We start from the raw sequence: 22843 nt of genomic DNA on the forward strand, positions 1-22843 counted from the left end.
TTTACTAATTCAATTTACTAATCCCTAACTTAAAAGACTATTTTGAGTTTGGGAGTGTGTTGTATCATAGAGTACAGATAGAATGACAGTAGGGGAAGATATATTGATGATGATGGTGGTGGCATTTCTAATGGCAATTGCTCACTTAATGATGGGAAAGTTGCCATCAAGAGGAAAGATACTGGCTCTGTCTCCAAGAAAAGAGTTGCCATTAATCACAACTCAGGATGATTTCCCTCATTTCATCATCTGTTTTTCTTTAGTCTTCTCTACAAGAGATGAAATATTTCACACAATTCTATATTGACACCTTTAAGTGTTCATCTTTATCTCACCAACTTGGTGATATAGCACAACCATGTCCTTCATTTACTTGGTTCACCAGCATGAACATGTTTGGCCAAAGACTGATCAATTGACCAGAGGAAGAAAACACAAATGCAAAACTTAACAACCATCTATCCCATTAGACAGAGGTAACACTGGAGGGAAATGATACTGAAAGACATACGCAATACTTCTTATGGAAATATTTTGTAGCAATTTTATCTGTACATGGTATATATCTCATAGCCAAAATGAACTTGATATACAGCCAGAAGAGCTTATAACTGGTTCATAATAGTTATTTTTAAGGACGTTAAAATTACTTTCCTGGTTTACTATGGAGTTATTTACTCCATGGAATTATTTAGCAGTAGTAATCATAACAGGAGACCTTTTATCTTTGTAGAATGTAGTAGGAGACCACATTTGATTCTACTCTTGGGCATAGAGAGAGAACCTTAGAGGTGGCAGATATATGAGCTCCTGGAACCTATAAAGCATAAGTTAAAATAGCCACAGACAGAGAGCTGAATCTGAGAGAGGGCCCTTGCCTGGGAGAGGACATGGTTCATGTCGCTCCCAAAGCAGCATGCAGTGGCAACACAGACATGCACTCACATTGGTACTAGCTCTCACTAAGACAGGCTGCTTGTCAGACACTCTGCTCTATGCTTTATTAATCACAACTAAAGTGGCATAGCAGTCCTTGACGCAATCACCACTGTCATTTGGAGATGAGGAGACAGGAGCTCAAAGAAGTCAAGAGTGTTTGCTGGAAGAGTCATCATTTTCAAGAGCAGACCATTCGTCCAATTGCTTATATATGAATACTCACAAAGGAACCTGCTGCTCCCAATTCATTGTGACCAGGGCAAAAAGATGGCTCTGGCGGCATGACGGCAGCAGGAACCACCGGAAGTAGGACAGCCATTCTGGCATTTATAAAGGAAAACAGCACTCAGAGAAAGGGTTTAAAACATAAATACTTAGGAAAAATGGGACATGCTTTACTTCTGGAGGTTTAAATACAGAATATACACAAATAGGTTTGTGAGGATCTAAGAACCTTCAATTTATGTATTATAATTATGCATAATTTCAATTATTCAAGAAGAAAAAGTATGAGGGATTAGAGAAACCCATGTATAAGGAAAATTCTAATAAGCTAATAATTTTTATTATCTATAAAATGCATATATACACACACACACACACACACACACACACACACACACACATACACATACAAGATAGAAACAGTACTGTACATTTGAAAAATACAATAAAAGCCCCAAAAATGAGTAAGGCTGACTGGCCTCCAGGTAAACAATTAAATACACATTAACTCTCCATGGAACCTATGGCAGTTTTCAGACACTGAATTAGGTCCCGGGGAGCACAGAGGAAGGAGGGGTTCCTGCCTTACAGAACAGGCCGGGGAGCAGGCAGGAAGGCCAGCTAACTTTAATCTAACCAGGCAAGATGTGGAATTCAAGCTTAAAACCTGAGGGGGGTCCTGTGACAAGGTCTGGGAACTTTACAAGTGGTAATATTGGATCTGGGCAATGAATGGCCATCCGGAGGCATCCTGGTGACGGAGAATAAGGATATAAGGATATTTAAGAAAACAGGGGCAGCAATTAGGAGCCCAGGGAGTCAGGAGAGAATCTCACAGTCTGTGCACTTGGAGGAAGGTGACTATGGGGTGTGGCAGGTAAAAGGGGGCAGTCCAGGTCTGTGAGGGTCCCCAAGGGGATGAGCTGGTGCTCCCCTCAGCAGTCCTGCAGTAGGAGGCCATCTGAGCAGCTCCTGGAGAGCTGGGGGAGGGTCAGGAGGGACAAACTTGCAAGTGCTATGCATGCTGATCCCGGAGGAACGAGGACATGCAGGGTCCAGAGACAGTGCTTGCAAAAGAAATCTAGAGCACACAATGGTTAAGCCAGGTTTAGGGAGAGAAGAAGAAGGACAAACAAAACAGAAGCCTTCATTTGGGGCCAAATCCTATTGGTCGGCAACTGAAAGCCCATGAAGTGCTCATGTCCCAGTCTGCTCTGAGTGCTCCAATGAGGAGAAGGCTGTTTGAACTGAAAGGGTCCACATTATCTGCAGGGAAGGACCATCTCCTATGATAAAGGCCTGTGCTCCTGCAGGCCGCATGGATTCTATTTTAACCTACAGGAAAGAAGGTGCAGACAGTGTGGGAAACACAGGCATAGAGAGGCACCTGTCTTCACTTCCCACTTCCTCATCGCCTGTCTCCTGTGCACTAAGCATAACCAACCTTGCAGCTCCCCCCACCCCTCTCCTGCTGGCCCCTCCTACTGCCTGGGCCCCTGTTTGGGGGATGTGGCTACTGAACTTCTGAGACTCAGGAGGCAAGGCCACGATGTCCAGACTCTGACTCCGGCAGGGACACCTGCTTGCTTCTCCCCTTTGCTTCCTTTGCAGATTGCTATCAGGCACATACAATCCCTTATTGCAGGCTGTTATTTACACACCTGTTATTCCATCTTTGAATGTCAGCAACGCCAATCATTCACCAACACTTACTGAAAAGATACTGTCTACTCAGCTCTGAGCCTGGGGCTGCGTGACAGGCACAGCCTTGTGGAGGCTTAGAGTTGGGTTGGGTCTGCAAGTTGACAACAAAACAACCACACAATTAATTCAATGCAATCATAGCAATGCTTTAAAGGTAAAATTCTGGAATTATGAAAGTACAGAGAAAAGGTTTTATGTATGATTTACATCTCTAAAGCTTTATGTCATGCTTGGCACATCTTAAGTGCTAATTACATGTTGAAGTGAATGAATGAAGGAATAGGCAGCAATTTCCAAAATGGCAAACGTTTAAGACTTAAGACATTCTAGGACTATAAGATTTCTACCAGTCTTTAGCAACATATTTAAATGTAATTTTGAGAAAAATGTTTATAAGTGCATAGTAAAAAGTAGTTCTTTAGAATGGGTGTATTCACAGCAAGTGCTTGCTGTTAACTGTCCAGCTGTCCTTTCTGGGACAACAAGAATAACTGATGTGTGTGCCCAGCCATTTCACAAATATTTATCCAATTCCCACTTGTGCCTATTGGGTGCTAGCACTAGGCAAGGTGCCTGCTCCCAGGGTGTGCATTCTGGCACAGGAATGGAGAGAGCAAATGACAAACAAGTGAGCCCAGACAAACATTATTCTGATTTGTTGGAGACACCAGGAATAAAATAAAAGCACAACATATAACTATGGATTAATGCTGAGTGCACTGGAAGTAGGTGACTTTAGAGGGGCAATAAGACTGGACTTCTCTGAAGAGGTGACATTATAATTGATAATAACATAGAACAAAATAATTCTGAGAAGTATTCTGTGGCTAAAGAATAGAAAGTGCAAAGCTGCCGGGGTAGAAAAAGCCTGGTGTGTTTAAGAAATAACAGGAGAGTCTGTATGGATGGGGAGAAGTAGAAGAAAATTAAAGACACTCAATGAGGAATTTTATTTGCTGGTAAGGATTTTCACTTTTAAGTGAAGCCAGTAGGGGAATGATGAGGTTTTTTTTCTTATTTATAAAAGTCACTTTGGCTATTACAGGAAACAGTGGGTTTGGGGGGATTGTGTCCTGGAGCAGGACTTTAGGTAGGGGTCTGTTTAGGAACTCCAGGTGGTCCTGACAGAGGCTTCTACTCAGGAAGTCAGGAGATGTGCATGGATTTAGGATATGACTTGGATGAAAGGACTGGTAGAGCCGCTGTGAACTGTGGATAAATTTCACAGGAGTAAAGGTTTGGGAAAATAACAATCAAGGCTGCTTCCTGGGTTTTTGCTTTAGCAGGTGGAGCCCGTTACTGAGATGAAGGCGGGGATGTGAATGAGCAGGACCTTAAGAGAATGGTAATCAAGAATTGTTTCTGCTACATTAACTGTAGATGAGATTTTCAGGTGGACATATGAAGTATACTGCATGTATAATTCCAGAGTCAGGCCAGGAGCTGCAGAGGTGGGTGTGTAAATGTTGGAAACACTGTAATTCAGCTAGGTTTGGGGGTGTGGTAGATGGAAAGTGGAAGTCCTGAGACAGCCTGTGACTGAGTAGAAGTAACAAGTCAGAGAGAAGGGGACGCAGGTTTTTAGAAAGAAGAAATAGCTCATTGAACCAAATACAACTGAGGGTTGAGTAGAGTGAGAACAATGAGGTGACCATTGGGTTGGCTGTGTGGAGGTCACTGGCAGTCTTGACTGAAGCAGTTGCTCTGGTGCATCTGCCTCAGTCAAGAAAAACAGGATCAGTGCTGTGTCCTGGGCAGGCTGGGCTCCGGTGGAGCAGCAGTTGCAGTCCACAGGTGGAATTTCTTTTTCCTCAGGGAAACCTCCTTCTGATCATAGAACATTCCCAGTGACTGAATCAGCCAGCCCTACCCAGAATATGGAGCCTAATATCCTTTATTCAAGGTCAAATGATTGTGATTATATATGTTAACCACACCTAGGTAACACCTAGATTTGTGTTTAGTTGAATAACGGGGGACTATTGCTTTGCTAAATTGACACATTAAACTGACTACCACATGTTTAAAGACCCACTGAAATCACTTGCAGTATGAAGGGAGGTGAGCAGATGGGATCCTAACAAAGACGAGTTTTGGAGAGAAGCTATTCTGTGAGGAAGAGGGGAGAGGAGGAGAGTAAGCTGATAAACAGGGTTACGGGCTTTGTTGTCCTTGTTTTGGTTGATAGCTTAGACAGCAAAATTGTATGTTTATAGGAATAACCCAGTAAAAAGGGGGATGGGTGAGGTTGAAGGGGAGTTTCTGATTCAGAGGACACGCTGAGATGTTGGTTTTGGAAAGAAACTGTGAAACGTTCTCTTTTTTTCTGAAGGAAAACGCATCAACACACAGGACCAGCTCGAGGACCATCACAGAGGACCTTCTGTGTCCAACAGCCCTTGAAGGTGCTTAACTGCTCATCACTAGGATATTTACCTGGAGGTAGTTTATTCCCTTAGATGTACTTACTAGACATGGAGCATGCCTGGGGAGGAGTCCACATAGTATTGAGCTACTTCAAAGACAAAATCACTTAGCTTGGTCGAGAATCAGGCTTTAGCAGATCTATGAACCTCCAGATATTGTAGAACAATTTGCTTATCACTGTAGGCACTTTACTTAAGAGAGGACCCCTTGCTGCCATCATATTAACAAAAAGATCCACACCAGTGGTAGCTAGGCATGCTTCTCAAAGGTCTTCTTCAAACTTGCAGTCTTTTATTTGACTTGATGGTATGAGTCTTCCTTGCAGCAACAACACCACCATAAAACACAAGGACAACTGACTGGACTGAGAGAACACAAAAATATGAGGACATGTTAACACGTAATGGGGTTATTAAACCAAAATAGATAGTTGAAGTGATAAGTAGTTCAGCATAAAAGGTTCATGTTACACTTAAAAATTAACCCTCTAGTAGTAACAACTGTCATCAAGAGAAGATGTAACAACATACATACCACAGCTTCTTTATCCATTTATCATTCATCCTACAATGGGCACCTAGGATATCTTGGCTATTGTAAATAATGCTGCAAAGAACAGGGGTGCACATGTCTTCTTGGATTCCTGTTTTAATTTTCTTTAGATAAATACTCAGAAGTAGAATTGCTGGTTTTATAGTAGATCTAGTCTTTTCAGATTTTTGAGGACTCTCCCTACTGTTTTCCATAGCATCTGCACCAATTTGCAGTCCCATCAACAGTACATAAAAGTTTCCTTTATCTCCACATCCTAGCCAACATTTTTGTTGTTGTTGTAGATTTAGTGATTATAGCCATTCTAACAGGCATGAGGTGGTATCTCATTGTGGTTTTGATTTTTATTAACCTAATGATTATTGATGGTGAATATCTTTTCATATGGCTATTGTCCATCTGTTTCTCTTCTTTGGAACAATGTCTCTTCATGTCCTGTGCCCAAGTTTTATTGAATTGTTTAACTTTTTAAAATATATTTTTATTGATTTCAGAGTGGAAGGGAGAGGAAGAGAGAGATAGAAACATCAATGATGAAAGAGAATCATTGATCGATTGCCTCCTGTACATCCCCCCCCCCCCACTGGGGATCAAGCCCACAAACCAGGGCATGAGCCCTGACTGGGAATCGAACAGTGACCTCTAGATTCATAAGTCCACACTTGACCAACCACTGAGCCATGCCAGCTGGGCTGTTTATTTATCTTTTGTTATTGAGTTGTATGCATTCCTTATATATTTTGGATATCAAACCATTATCTGATATATAATTTGCAAATGTATTCTCCCATTCAGTAGGTTGTCTTTTGTTTTGTTGATGGTTTTCTTAGCTGTACAGAGTGATTTAGTTTGATGAAGTCCCATTTGTATATTTTTGCTTTAGTTTTCTTTGCTCAAGGGAAGATATCCAAAAAGATATTACTCAACTGATGTCAAATAGTTTACTATCTATGTGTTCTTCATGAAGTTTTATGGTTTCAGGCCTTACAATTATAATGGAATATTATGTAGCAATTAAAAAAAGAATAAAAACTAGTAATTTATGAGAACATGGATGGACCTAGAGGGTATTATGGTAAGTTAAATATGTCAGACAGACAAAGACAAATTCCATAAGGTTTCACTCATATATGGAATATAAACAAATAAAACAAGACAAAATTAGACACATAGAAAGAAGGATCAAAAGGATCATGACAAAAGGGATGGGGCTTTGGGTGAAAAAGGTGGATGAGGAATATAGGCAACTGGGGGTCCAGTGCTTGAAATTCATGCACTCAGAGCAGGAGTTTCCTCAGCCCAGTCTGCATCCTCTTGCAGTCCATGAGTCCTCAGGGGATGTCCGGCTCACACCAGTGGGCCTAAACCAGGAGTCAGAAATCCTTAGCACTGCCAAGAATGTGGGTGAGGCTCCCACCACTGGTGCTGCGCTTGCCTGTTGTGAGCACAGCTTCTGGCTGAGCGGCGCTCCCCCTGTGGGAGCACACAGACCACCAGGGTGCAGCTCCTACGTTGAGCGGGATCGGGCCAAAACTGGCTCTCCTACATCCCTTAAGAGGTCCTGGATTTCGAAAGGGTACTGGCGGGGCTGAGGGACCCCACCGGTGGATGATTGGGGTTGGGGAGGGTTGTGGGAGGAGTCCAGGGCATGTCCAGCCTGTCTCACTCAGTCCTGATAGGCCTGACCCTAGCAGCAAGCTAACCTACCTGTCAGAGCATCTGCCCCCTGGTGGGAAGTGCACATCATAGTAAGTGGTTGAGCAGCCTTAGCATATCATTAGCAATATTATGCTTTGATTGGTTGAATGGATGATTGGATGATCAGACACTTAGCATATTAGGCTTTTATTATGTAAGATAATAATATTGTATTAGGTGTACTTGGCAACAGATGAATACTAGAATTAGTGTGGTAATCACAATATAAGTTGTAAAAATATCAAATCATTATATTCAAATCACTATATTGTACACCTGAAACTAATATAACTAATATAATATCATATGCTAAATACAATTATATAAAATTAATTGATTGATTTTTAAAACAGAGAAAAGAGGCAATGAGATAATCTGGATGCCCAGGATGCTTGGATGGGTGGCCTGTGTATATAGATGTCCTGTGCTTTGTGCTGTGAAGGCTGCTGTGGACGGCAACATCTCCTTGACATAATGGTTTGTCGACCCATCTGTTGTAAAACACATTCTTCCTGAAAGGGCTTGGTCAAGATAAAGACAGTCATTTCAGAAGTGAATTTCCTATGTGCAGGACTTTATTTTCAGTAACACTCTATGTCCATAGCATCTCTGGGGAGCTTGTGAACACTCAGCTTTCTGAATCCCTACCCCCAGAAGTTGTAGTCCAGTGTGAACAGGACAGGGCTAAGAAAGTGCATTTTTAAGAAGCTCTCCTACTATGATTCTGCAGGTGCTTACTGGTCAAACAGTGGGAAAGAGAACACACATGCAACCCATTAGGCTCTCTTGTCACCCAAACCAGGAATCTATTGAACTAATTTATACTAAAGTGACAGTGATCAAATCTGTTATTTATTAGAAGTCATAGCATATATGTCACTGCTAAGGCAGGAAAACTATCTATTTTTACACAGTTTTAGATTTAAATATAAAACCTGAAGGAGGAGAATTATTGGGGTGGAAAACTCTTGTATAATTTTGACCTTCTTTTAGAGTGGTCATCTGTACTACCCATGTTTACAATCTTCCCTATATACAAGATAGGCTCTGATTTTAAGTTCAGTGCAAACAACTCCCAGAGGAAATAATGGCAGCATAATTCCAGGACAGAGAACGCAGGGTGCGCTGGGTGGAAATGTTCCTTCTCCTTCTCTTCTAGAGACGTAAACAGGAGAAGGTTTCTTTCTCTCCTCCTGGCTCTGAGAAAGGGGAGAACTATCTCATACTCACCCGCGGCTAGGAAAGAACTGAGCTTACATTATTATCTCATTGCAAGGAAAAATGGCAACTCAAACTTCAAAAGCCTCTAATTTTGAACTTTTTTTTGTTTTTGTTTTTTGTTGTTAAGCTATCATCATCTGCTACCTCGAATGAAGCTCCTTCATTTCTAAATAGAAGAAGTGTTTGTTTTTTCTCTTCCCTGGGTAGAATTTCACATTTTCAAATGTTTATAGGTTATTAAAGCCCATAGAATATGTAAAACGGTTGAGATTGCCGCTCTCCATGTAGATAAACTGGCACTGTGTGGATAGTGCCCTCCCAAAGCCACCAGTGCTGGCGGTCCACATGGGTACTTACTGTAGGAGCATCCGTACACCTCAACCCGCATGCCAATCTTCCCACTCGGGTTCCACTCCAGGGGCACAAAGCGCACGAACCGGGCTCTCACGGGGTGCAGCAGCCTGTGGTGCATCACGCCGTCTGCATTCGTGTTCCCGGCAAAGGTCTGCAGAGAGAAGAGGCCCAGTGAGATCTGTCACACGTGGGGCATCTCCTTCATATGCCAGACCCACACATGTTACTCCACCAAGCCTGCCCAAGGACATTCTCAATTCCGCAGGTATTTCAAAGGAAATCAGAGCTGGCTGAAACTCTGCATTATATGCTGTTATATGTTTTTGGAAACACTGTACATTATTCTTTAATCCCCCCTTCAGTTTTATCAATAAGTCAATCCTAGCAAGTCATATGATGTGACACCTAGAAGCGTTAGAAAGTGGGTGATGCAATGAAGCTTTGATATCCCTGATGCTCATATCACTGTGGGATGGAAAACCACCGGCAGTGCCCTCTTGAAGGAATGGCATTTTTTAAGTAATTGTTACTAATAATTGAGGGCACTCACTATGCTAAGCACCTTCCATTATTACCATTTTCCAGATAAAAACAAAACAAAACACTGACGCCTAGAAAGAAAAAAAAAGGGGGAAGAAAAAAGTCTTCAATTTGTCCATTTGGTTAATACTAGTAGTGGGCCTGCGACCCAATGCCAATGTTTTCCTATTCCTAAGCCTGTGGGTTTTCTACAGCCTCAGACTCTTCAAAGATTCTAGGGTGACAGTTATTAGAGGGGAAACAGGAGGATCCAATTTTTATGTAATTCCTTTCCCTAGTTCCTTGTGAAATTTAAGCAAAGGAACATAAAACATGGAAGCTAAAATTATACCTCCCAGCTTTCATTTGAATAAATGATTTCTGGAGTTGAAATTTTTATTTTCTCATTAGGGTAAAATATACACAACGTAAATTTTACCATTTTAAAGTCTATACTTCAATGGCATTTAGTACATTCACATTGTTGTTCAGCCATCCGTCCCCACGATCCACCCACAGAACCCATGATTCCAATTGTAGGTGCCAGCTAGCACACTGTTTGCTTGCTTCCTTATCAGTCATCATCGGCCTCTTTCCTGATTCAAGTATTCACAGCGAAAGCCTGCTGGCTAATGTCCTTCAAGCCAACCAGTAAGTAAAAGACCCACTGGTTTCTCAAATGACCAATGTGAACACCAAGCAAATGCTTTGTCTATTGAGTGACATCCATTTTCAAAGACTCAACACTCAACCTGGTGTATCTTTAAACACTTGTGGATCTAGGACACCTTGAACAATCTGACATTTGTGCTGCACACAAAACACATACTAGCTAATAACTCTGACATTAAACAATTGATATAATCATTAAAATTACAAAATGGCTTATGAAAAAGCCACTTCCTATTTTTCAGCTGTATCTGCAACAAAACCCTTTTGAAGCAAATGAGTTGGTGGAGAGAAATTCCTCAAGATTCAAATCTCACATTCCACAGATTTCTCAGTTTTTCCCAATTTCTCTTTATCAAAAAAAGAATATCTTTATTTGGCAGGCTGGTCCTTCCATATGTCTCACTCCTAACTTTAGCAACTGACACAGGTAAAACATTCCCTTGCTCACTTAGGAAGGACTCTTCCTTGTATAGTTCTTTTTAAAATTCACTTGCACTCATACTTCTTTGATATATACATGCTTTTTTTATTTTTGGTGGGGAGGTGGGGCATGATAGTTCTGCGGTTTTGCATTGTTTTGGATAGAGTGAAGACATTTCACATTTTGCTACAGTCTAGCAGGAGAGCCTCTCATTCCTCTGGACTCCCTCAGTCACATGTGCTATAGCCCATCCCCGGCCATGTGAAGTCCCTGGGTCAGGAGCATCTTTTACCAACTTAACTTTCAATGGGGTGACGGGGTGCCCTCTCTGGGTTCTATACAATTAGTAGATTGAGTGCATTTAAAACTGATATTGAAGTCCTGGTTGCATATTTCCAGACAAAAGACTTATTTTGTGAGCGTGGAGTCCTTTATAGGATCCCTCTGCTCATGCATTGTGTGTTCCAATGGGAGGATCCTGAATTCACATCTTAGGGGGCAATATCCTGGATGATTATGTAACATTGTTCAATCAACTTAATCCTCTGTTGTTCAGTCTTTTAATCATAAATTTCACAGTTTCAAAAAGCCCCACTAACCCAGGGCCTTATCATTTGCAGTTTCATAGTTTCACAGTTTCGTGTCCAAGCAGACCCAAACTTTTGAGATCTCAAAGTGTGTAATGTATGGTCCCAGGGCCCTCCTGGAGCTAGAAGCCTACAATCAGCTCAGAAACATTAAAGGCGGTGGCAGGTAGAGTCTAGAGGAAGCTGAGACTAAACTCTCACCAAGTTCACCTTCTGACAAGATCAAAGACAAGCACCACATAACAATGCAGGAAGCTGTAGGTGGAGATGAAAAACAAGAAAAGATCTCCTCACTCTCCTGTGAATTCCAAGGCCCTGTTGGATTCTTTAAAGCTACTGCATACCCAAGACAGCTGCATGGCTGCAGTAATTTAACAACAATACAAATGAGAGCTGAGAAACAATGAAGACTGACAATTGTTAAAGTAGGAAACTATTATCGTATTATTCTATATCCAGCAAAAATAACTTTTAAATATTAAAAAAAAAACAATAGCAGTATGTTCTATAAGCAAAAGCTGAGATAGTTTATGACCTATAACCTGCCATTAAGAATTGCCAAATAAGTTCTACAATCAGAAGAAATTGATGCCATATAGAACTTTCAGTGTATAGAAAGGAATGAAAAGCACTCAAAGTGGTAAATATGTGGGTAAAAATGAAAGACTAGTTTTCTTTCCTTTCTTAAACATTTTAAAAGTCAACACATAGTTGAAATAAAAATAATGTATTATGGTATTTATGACATATGCACAAGTAAACATTTGTCAAAAAAAACATGAAGAATGAAATTTAGGATAAATAAAATTATACTATTGAAAGGCCCTAGCATTATATATAAAACAATATGATCTCAATTTGAGGTAAACTACAATAAGTTCCAGATGCATAAAAATAAAATAAAAGGTAAAGCCAAAAAGGCAATAAATATGCAAAGATGAAATGCTGGAAAACAACAACAAAGAGCAACAGCAATCTTGGTCTAATACAAAATAAGGCAGCAAATGAGAAAAAAAAAAAGGAAAAATAACAGGAAAAAATAATAATAAATTTTACAATAGTATACTTAAACTTACCCTATTGATAATCGCATTAAAAAGTTGAGTGCAATTCCAGTTAAATGGCAAAAGTCTAGATTTTTTAAAAAGACCTGTCTGTGAGCTTTTTATGTGATACTCATCTATATATATAAAAGCCAAGTGACTGGAATAACGGAATGACCGGAATGACAGGTCACTATTATGTGCACTGCAGCAGCCAACCAGCCTGCCTGGGGCCCTGATTGCCCCCCCCAACCCCCTGCAGCCCTTCCCCCAGGCTGGGCCCATCCCCAACTGGCCCCCGTACCACAGTTGGGGGTGGGGCCAGCCCACCAACCTCCTGTGGCCTCCCCAGCCAGCCCTGCCCCTGATTCCCGCCCCCGCCCCCGTCACTGGCCCGGCCCAATTGGCCCCCATTGGGGAAGGCTGGCTGGACCCTACTCATGCATGAATTCATGCACCAGGCCTCTTGTTTTTTAATAATAAATAAATTGACAGGTTGAAAGTAAAAGGATGGGAAACGATGTTATGTGAAAATAGTAGGCATAATAAACCTGAAATTCCTCTATTAATATCATACAAAGTAGGCAATATGCTGCAAAAGACAAGAAAAAAAAATTTTTTAAATTATAAAGGGTCAATTTATCATGAAGACATAAAACACTAAATGTGTAGGAAGGTACATTAGAAATTCAGAACACAATGAGCAAAAACTGACAGAAACAAAAAGGAGAAAAATCCTCAGTTTTAGTTGTCTTTAAACATTTTCAAGAACTGACTAAATAAATGGAAAAAAAAATATCAAAGGTATAGAAGTTTCAAACAACTCTGTCAGTGAAAGTAGCCTAATGACAGTCTGTGCAGTATGTGAGGGCACACCCGCACATGCACCTTGTACACGGGGGACATCTCTAAGAGAGAGCGCGTTCCATATGATAAAGTCTTGGTGAAACCAGACAGCTTGTTCCCTCACCACAATTAAATTACCTTAGGAACTGATACTAATATATTACTTAGAACATCCTCAGATATCTGGAAGTTAACCAACACTCCTCTAAATTAGAAGAAATCACAATGGAAATTTAAAACTAGTTTGAATTAAATGGTGATAAAAGCCCTGTATACAAATGTATAGAACACACCCAAAGCAGTCCTTAGAAGAAATGTTTGTGGGTTTGTTTGTGTGTGTGTGTGTGTGTGTGTGTGTTTTACATAGGAAGAAAGGAATACAATTAAAAATCTCAGCTTATGCCTGAGATTTTGAAAAAGTGTAAATTGAACTCATAATATTGGCAGATTTGAATATTACCCATTACTCAATAATAAATAATAACAAACTACTGCAACAAAACATGATGCTGAGCAGAAGAACCAGCCCTGATGGCAGCACACTATGATGGTGCGCATGTGTGCAGAAGGGAACAACCAACTCTGACGTGGAAATCAGGTCAGTAATTGTCTTGATGATGAGAGGCAGAAAATGACTGCAAAGAATGTTCATCTATTTATTTCTGCACTAGGGACCCCTTCAGGGATGTCTGACTGCTGGTTTCAACCCAATCCCTGCAGGCCAGGCCGAGGGACCTTATGGGTGAACAAATCTGTGCAACAGGCCTCTAATATGCATATAAGATCTTTGGTTAATCTCTTTCCACCCTCCCCCATCCCCCTTCCCTCTGAGATTAATCAGTCTGTTTCATGTTTTCATGCCTGAGCATTGAGCATCTCCGCCCTAGTGGTCAGTGTGTGTCATAGCTACCAGTTGAATGGTGGAATGGTTGGATGGACACTTAGGCTTTTATATATATAGATAGTTGCCGGAAGCCAATTCTAGCATGTTATAATTTTAAGAGTTTCATCAAAAGATTGATGGAACTTGGGACTCAACAAAGGCTGAGTCACACATGTAGAAACCTGTTGGGAATGGCTGATGGCATTTCCCCAAACCTGAAAAGTGATGATTGTTGGCTGCCAGACAGCTAAAGGGCATCTTAATCTACATGTTATTGCCTCCTACTGGCCAAGCAACTGAACAGCCATAGGCTAATTCCCCCATTCTGACAATGCTTGTGTATACCCTTTGAAGTGTATATCTCTGCCTCACCTCAGGACAAATTGTGTTAATAAAAAGCATGGGGTCCTGAGAAAAGGAGAATTTAGACTTTAAGACCTAAGACCTAAGACCTGAGAATTTAGATCTTGGATCTTAGCTCCTTTAGCTAAGCTCCTCTGACCCCCAAATGCCTTTCAAAATTATGCTTCATCTCTGGACTCCTACTTAATCTACGCACAGCCTTCTCCAGATTTCCTGAACCCTTCTTGATGCTGGAACAAGAACCCCAGCAGATAGTATCCTTGTAAGAGAAGAAATGTGTATTCTCTTCATTTCAGAGATAAAAAACTTTGTTTTGGAGAGTTTAAATTAGGTTATAAAAGTCATAAATCAATAAATTATAAAATTGGGAATGTATGAGAGAGATTTTGATTAAGGTCTAGTGACTCTTTTATTTCACTCCCGTTATCGCCCCATATGCCAGGTCTCTGAAACCAACCAAGTAACTTCAGTGGCACAATAAGAGCTACCATTTGTGACGGTCTCCTCCACACCAGACACACCAGGTCCCTGCATGCTACAGTTCCCTGCACGCCACTCATCTCTCAGCAGGAGGTATCAGCCAACTTCCACACCGAGGAAGCCCCTCCACTCCCACCACACACACGTTTAACCTTCTGCTCTCATTGCACTTTACAATTGTATGGTCGCCGAATGCAGCCTCCTCCACTCACCAGCAGCTCTGGGGCTCAGAGAGGTTATTTCACAGCCATGTTAGATACACGACTTCTTAGAAGTCTGATTTTCCCCTCAGCCTACCTCAAACAGTGTCTTGCTGAATGTGGGCACAGACTACCATGCAGTCTTGTCATGAGAACAGTGTTATTATTTTAAGATGTCATGGATCTGGTTCTTGACAAAGTTGTTCTTCGGTTTTGTCCCTGTTCAGGAACCGGGTGCAAAAGTCAGCCTCCCTTCCCCCATTCCGGCCCGTTATTTAGAGAATCCTGAGGACACAAGTTCCGTGTGCCTGTGGAGGTGGAGGAGCAGGCAAAGGGGCTTTGGGAGCTTCCTCACCCTCAGCGTTTAGGACACAGAGAGCATGAACGGAGGCCGAGAGTCAACACGCAGCTGCTTCCTCTAGGTCAGTGGTTCTCAACCTTGGCTGCACATTAGAATCACCAGGAATCTTTTTTAAAATCCTGATTTCTGGGCCTCATCCTCCGGAAATTCTGTTTCTTTGTTATGGGGTGGGGCCACAACATGAGTAACAAAAGAAACAATTTCCGGAAGATGAGGCCCAGAAATCAGGATTTTAAAAAAGATTCCTGGTGATTCTAATGTGCAGCCAAGGTTGAGAACCACTCTTCTAGGCACTAAACAACATTGGCCTTATGAATGGAAGAACCTGTGGCCGTAATGAAGTGGCTGATGTTTTTCTCCCACGTTATTAGGCAAGTAATAGGGCAGAAGCTGTGAGGCTAAGACGGGAAGATCGCTGGCACTTACCACTGGGGAGCGGACTGGGTTAGCTGCCTCCAGAGCACCTCACTGGGTTCGATTAATACACCATATGGAGACAACCCGCACTGATGACTTTGACTGGCAGTGAGATTGCAGGAACCCAGGTGCCACAAGATATTAGCAATTTCCCTAATTACAGTCTGAATAAGAAATAACAGGTGCAACAGCCAACTTTTGCCTCAGTAACCAAACGGAAAATATCAAGAGTTCTCAGGGCGACTCCTGTTTCAAGTCTGGTGCTCTGTAAACCAGCCATGCTGCCTGAGGTGCTGGCGCCAGGGAAGCAGCAGGGGCGGGAGGGAGGCCAATGGGCCCCGGTGCCAAGCCTTCCCACCTGCTGACCTGCCCAGTTATCCCCACGGGCCACTGTAATTTCCTTGGGGATAAAGATCGCATTTATTGCAAACTGGGATGTCCAGCCCAGTGCCTGGAGCACAGCATTTCTTAGAGGTATGCTGAAATAGCAGTTAGTAATGAAAACCACATCTGTGTAGTTGTTTCAAAACCAGTGAATTACAAATAGCATCTGAACGCTGCTCACAGTTATTCATGAGTTGCTGGCTGATTGAATGAATAAGCAAAGGGACATACTTTTTCTGAATCTTGGTTTTCTTATCAGGAAAATAGAGAAAACAAATTCTCGAGGGCAATGGTAAACCTTATATTAAATCTTGCATGCAAATGAGATTGCACATAGAGATTCTCACTAGTACAGACTATGTTCTAACGGAGAGACTCCAATACTTAGTTTGCTTTAAAAATCTCTGTGTGTGAGTGTATGCTGAAGCTTTGGCTTATTAATACCCTCAAGCTCCAGGCAAGGCATTTATCTGTCAATCATACTTAAATTTTCTGAAAGACATTCAAAGGAGTCTCCCCAAATAAGAGTGCAAAATAAGTTAAAAATGGACCAGCAGCCCAGAGCTAATTATAAATACACTTGTCTTATTTAATAAGACATATTTAATAAGGTGGAGGGTAATTAATGTGCAAACCACACAGTTAAAACTAAAATTGATAAATCCACTCCAGCTTCAATGCTCTGAAAGGCTGCACAGGTGTCTGTGCCGAGATGGATTTGACTGGCACTTGCAGACAAGAAAATGGGAGCGGCAGGTATTGGCACTGGGCGCTGTTGATGGTGGAGAGAATTGCTAAAATGACCTGGTGTTAAAAGGGAGAAGTGACTACTGGATACTTTTTTCTCCTCTAACAGGTTCACAGTGCAGTGCGTACGTATTGCCTTATTGCCAGTGCATACGTGGGAAGCACATGTACCTGTGACTCCTCAGCGGCAGTTATTCATTCGTTTAGAAGGCCACCCAGAACTTGAGAGCTGTGTAAGAATGGCCCCAGCTCTCTGGTTTGACCCTGATAGTTGGAAAAGAGAGTAACTGGTTCATGCCCTCGCTACTATAGCTCCTCTGCCTGGGATGACCTCCAGAGTGGAAGAAAACTCATGGGTTCAGGCAGCGCTGGAGAAAACCTCTCCTTTCCTCTGGCTGTGAGCCATGGGTTGAGCCCACACTCAGCTGGGGCTGGGCTCTGCAATACTGCACTGATGTCTGTCCTCCTCTCTTGGGGCTGCGTGCTCTTACTCTCCCACCCTGGGAAGGTATCGCTGAAGACGCACCTGTGTATTGGCCTGTCTCTGCCAGTAAGAATGGCCTGCAGTGGGCATTAACTCTTCCTCATTCCCGTTGAGCCCTGACACGACCTGCGTTATACATGCGTTCTGTTACCCATGCTGTCATTTGATCCTAGTCTCCCTGTCCTGACCTTGGCTGTCAGTCATCCTCCTGAAATGTGGTTACTGTGTGGCTGGTTTGGGAAATGGAATCCTAAATGAAATCCTAATATTGGCCAGTTGATTATTTATTTGTCCATATTAAAGTTATTTGTGGTGCAAATCTCATCAGATAAAAAGTCTCCCAACACTGCCAAAGTCTCCTCCTCACACATCGCATGGGTCCCTGTATATTTCGAGTGAAGGGATGTAGTTAGCTTGACAGTAGCCAACAAACGGTTGCACATAATGTCCTCAATTCACCTCCCATCCCGCCCGAAGCTCCGTGCTGTCTGAGCCCAGCACTGGGTCTCCAGCGGGCATCCTGGCTTCTCACAGGTGCAGCACCTGTCCCTGGGCATCCGGGCCTCCACCGCCTGTTCCTCATCAAGCTGCCTACGTCTCACTTTTCCTGCTCATTCTCCTGTTAGATAAAGCTGTGTGCTCCACTGTGAATTAGAACTGTCCTGTCCACAATTTCAGCACAAATAGGGTTCACTAAGCCCTAGTGCACTTAGACGAAGCACTAAGAAAGGGCATTGGGAAAGCTAGTTTAAATTCAAAGTTAAGGCTTCTCAGATCACCATCAGCCTCCTCTCACTGAAAGCTTTACAAATAAGTGTCTTTGATTTAAAGGAAGTTCCTGGGTGAAGTTGCTCAGTGCTCTCCCGAGAACAATAGACACCTGTGTGTACAGTTACACTGTCAGCTTCACTATGATGATTATAATGTCTGGGTCAGTGTTTGCTAGAAAGTAAACTATGAGGAGCTAGTCCTGTAGAGACCCCGGGTATGACCCTTCAGCTAAATAGAGGTGTGGCTGGATGAGTCATGGCCCTGCCCATTCACGGGGACACTGCACGTGAAGGCACATTCACTTATAAAGGAGCAGATGCCAGGACACCAGCATCCTGGCTATGGCTGTGTGTGTTCAGAGGCTCTGAGTCTTGTGAAATTTCTGTTGTCAGTGTAAAGGGTAATAAAGCAAGTGATGACAACAGTGTCATATATTTGTTTCCATCTCTGCACTGAGAGTTATAACACCAACACAGATGGCAGCTGGACCATATGGTCCACGACCAGGAACACGGAAATACCCACTTAGCAAAATAACACTTTTCACACTTCACTAAAGCAAGAAAGAAACAATACCTCCTCTCTTCTTCACTTTCTGAAAAATAAATAGAAAGCTTCCTGAACTTCTCTTGGACTAACCTGGAACTGAGCATGGGAGATGAGGGGAGGCCCCACCTGCTATTGTAGGACCTGGACTCAAGGAGACATTGGATGAAGGCTGTGCCCTGAGCTGGAGAGAGTCTGACTGCTGCATCCAGGGCAAAGCCATGGGGCAATGCGAAATCAAAGTCAAACCCAGAAAGTGCCGAGTGTGGGAGCTGCTGTATGCACAATGCAATGGCTTTCATCGGTGATGTTGCCAACTCCTTTTCCCCTGCCCAGCACAACCCACCCTCCTTTCTTGCTATATTTTTCTTTCCAAATTCTTCCCACTTTGCATGTGTATCTCTCTCCACAGCACTGCATGCTCCATGAGAGAAGGGCCTTATCCTAGAACAAATGAAGGAATGATATGCATCATTGGTTCCCCTAATCGGTGTTCATTAAGGGACCCTGTTATTTTTTACTAGAGGCCTGGTGCACAAAAATTCAGGCACTCACGGGGCAGGGGGATGTCTGACTGATGGCTTATGCCCACTCTCCGGGGGATTGGCCCTAAGCTGGCGGTCAGACCTCCCTCTGGCAGCCCAGGAGTGGGCCTAAGCCATTAGTCGGACATCCTCGGCACTGCTGCGAAGGCAGGAGAGGCTCCTGGCACCGCCGATGTGCATACCAGCGATGAACCAGCTTCTAGATGAGCGGTGCTCCCTCTGTGGAAGCACACTGACCACCAAAGTCAGCTCCTGTGTTGAGCCTCTGTCCCCTGGTGGTCAGTGTGTGTCATTGTGACCGGTGGTTCCTGGTAGTTCTGCCCTTAGGGTCAATTTGCATATTACCCTTTTATTGTACAGGATTTTTCCTGGAGCATCTTGAAGGAACCATGCTCCATAGAAATGTGAACACTAAGTCTTCATGAAGGAACTTCATGTTCACAGCTTTTGTTGAACAAACCAAAGATATGAGTTTTAAGACATTTTCTCAATGAAATACCATTAACTGAAGAGGGAATTGAAACAATATTACATACTAGAGTTCCTTCTACTACCACAGTTGACTTTAATGCTCTTAATCCTAGACTAGAGCCCTTTCAAAGGCAAATCCTGAGTCAGATTTCAACGTGTGTAGTTAAGAAACCCTGTGCCATCCAGACCCTCAGAAACTATCTGAGAGGAAGTACCAGGAATCCGTGGGCAGCACACACTGTCCATGCTGCTTTTTAATGGCAACCAGTGTGGGTGAGGATCCATTGTTGACCCCACAAGCTGCTGCAGACTGCTCTCACATTTAATTGAGCAGAGAAGAGGATAAGCCTGATGCTTGTTCACCCTATGAGGGCCAAGGGATGACTAAAAGTTCTAGAATGCTCATCATATTTCCTTCACAAAGCTTTTCTGGCTCATTTTCAGATATCAATGTCTATACCAGCACATGAGTCTCAGTTCACCTGTCATGTAAGTAGTTTATTTTCTCCTAAGATAATTTAACTTCCCTGAGTGGAAACCTTTGAGGTAATAGCAGGTTCTCACTGAAGATAGGAACACCAAAGAATCATGTGTCTTTTTTCTTCATTTTCCTGAGATTTGGATCTCACACTAACACTTTGCAGAGAAGACAGAAGCTTAGATCCTCACATTGAGGATCTCTGCCTGAAAAAATGTGTGTCTGTAGCACATAGTATGCCCAGGTTATCATGAACTTCCTCTCCTCTCCATCACTCCTTTGCTCCATTTCTGCTCTTACCTGACTTTCAACATTTGTCTTTTAAATTGTTAGTAGCTGGAGCAATGACCCTCCCTAGGAAAATCTGCATCTAAGTTATTTTTTTGGGTTTTTTTTAAGAAATATTTTTATTTTTAAATATTTTGTTGATTTTTTACAGAGAGGAAGGGAAAGGGATAGAGAGTTAGAAACATTGATGAGAGAGAAACATTGATCAGCTGCCTCCTGCACACTCCCTACTGAGGATGTGCCCACAACCAAGGTACATGCCCTTGACCAGAATCAAACCTGGGACCCTTGAGTCCGCAGGCTGACGCTCTATCCACTGAGCCAAACCGGTTAGGAAATTGCATTTAAGTTTTTAAAAGGAACACTTGAAGCACTAAGGAAAGAAAAAGGAAGGGAGGGAGGGAGGGAGGGAGGGAGGGAGGGAGGGAGGGAGGAAAGAAGAAAGAAAGTAAGGAAGGATGGTAAGAAGGAAGGAAAGAAAGAAGAAAGGGAGAATTTTACATACTAAAATAATTAATTTCCAGTGCTAGTTTGTCCAATAAACCATGATAAAATGCCTAGATATTTGCTGCAAGCTCTAAGTTCCAGCCCAGAGTGAATGAAAACCTAAGTAAATATCTGGTGTATGGTTTACCTCCTTCCCTCCCACCAGCACCTTCATCACCTCTTCCCTGCATCACCACAATTGCCTCTGGATAATCTTTCTCTCTCAGTCTTCCTCCATCCAATCAATCTGAAAAGAGAGTCCATTGCCTTTAAGATCAAGGAAAGCATTCTTAGTATACCTCAGAAAGCTCTGTTTTTTAAGCCACCTGTCTTCTCTCTGTCATGTCAGAAGGCTAAAAGTTCCCTCAAGCAAACCAGCAAACCCTTCTTTAAGGATCTTCTCCCATGGGCTCTTCCCACCTTTAAGCTGGTGACACTCCGTGCTTATCCCTATTGTCCCTTCTGTCATAGCAACCCCCGAAAGGCTAGAATGTATGTGCTTATGGTGGGCTCCTCTGGACAGCAGTCACCTTGAGGATCTCTGCCCCCAATAAGTGTGTGTCTCTAGCACCTGGCACAGGTTATGGCACACAGAAGGTGGAGAGCGCAAGGCTTCTTCATTTCCCTTATTCTTCCTCGTCTCCTTTGCAAAGTGGTGCTGGAGCCTGGGCTGCTGATTCAGTGTGCTGTTGCTGGGCTTTGGAGCAGGGCACCCTTGAAAATCACCTCCCATCATTATTTTATGTGTAGCCAAAGGCCATTTGTATTATCTTTCAGAATCTTGGCTTCTTTATCTATTAAATTGAGATAATAATTCATATGAAAAGAATCTCATATTAGAGCTTCTTTTATCCAATAAAATCCCCTAGAACTATAAATTGATTAGCTCATGTCCAGTAGTTTGCAACAGTGTCTTCCACTGCTGAAATTAATCATCCTTCCAGCTGCTCTTGTGCATAATACCAGGGAGGCATGCATGTTCCGTATCGAATGCTGAGGATTAAGGCTGGGTAACGTGTTTGTACCTCGCTAGTGGAGGGACACTCAGGCTCTGTTCATACTTTGCTTTATTCCCAGACTTAAATGATGATTTTCAGACTCTCCAGCTTGATAATTCCACACTTGGCTCGACTTCAATATTTGTCAATATTTGAACCAAGTCAAACAGAGTTCCTTAGCTTGACATTCAAGGCCCTCTAAACTGGTCCCATTCTATTTTTTCACTATTATTATTTATTTGGCAAAGCTTCCCATGTAATTTCAAAAAATATTAAATAGGCCCAATTAGTTTAAAAACCATTCTGTTTTATGAGTCTTAATTTTCACAATCCCTGCATGCACTGTAAACTCCCCAGACTAGGTTATTCACTGTCACTGGTCTCAGATATCACATGCAATCTTTTTCCTTACCTTTGGGCTGTGACTGCAGCACTTTGGGATGGAGTTAGGAGGATGGACTCGGGAGAATGCAGGAAGATGCAAACCCTTGCTCCACCACTTACTAAAAGTGAGAACTTGGGCAAGTGCTTAGCTTTTCTGTTCCAAAATATGCCCAACTTTAAAGTGAGGATGGTAGGGCATTCCTCAGGGGATTGTTCAGAAGAGTGCGTGTGTGTGTGATGTGTGTGTATATGTGTTTGATGCCACACTACATGTATTACATTAATTAGACACATTGCTTGGATATTACTTAAGACTAGTTCTTGCATGGAATGCAAAGTTCTGGCTAGC

At 42.5% G+C, this 22843-nt stretch overlaps 1 protein-coding gene across 1 annotated transcript in view; it reads right to left on the bottom strand.

Annotated features, from left to right (window-relative positions):
- The window catches only part of CNTNAP5 (contactin associated protein family member 5), an 865111-nt gene that overhangs the window by 507976 nt on the left and 334292 nt on the right, over positions 1–22843 (bottom strand). The window contains 1 exon segment of the mRNA XM_081095918.1: positions 9124–9271. Coding sequence (XP_080952044.1) covers positions 9124–9271 — 148 coding nt within the window.

Source organism: Myotis nattereri, assembly GCF_964212035.1.
Source record: "Myotis nattereri genome assembly, chromosome: 7".
NCBI lineage: Eukaryota > Metazoa > Chordata > Mammalia > Chiroptera > Vespertilionidae > Myotis > Myotis nattereri.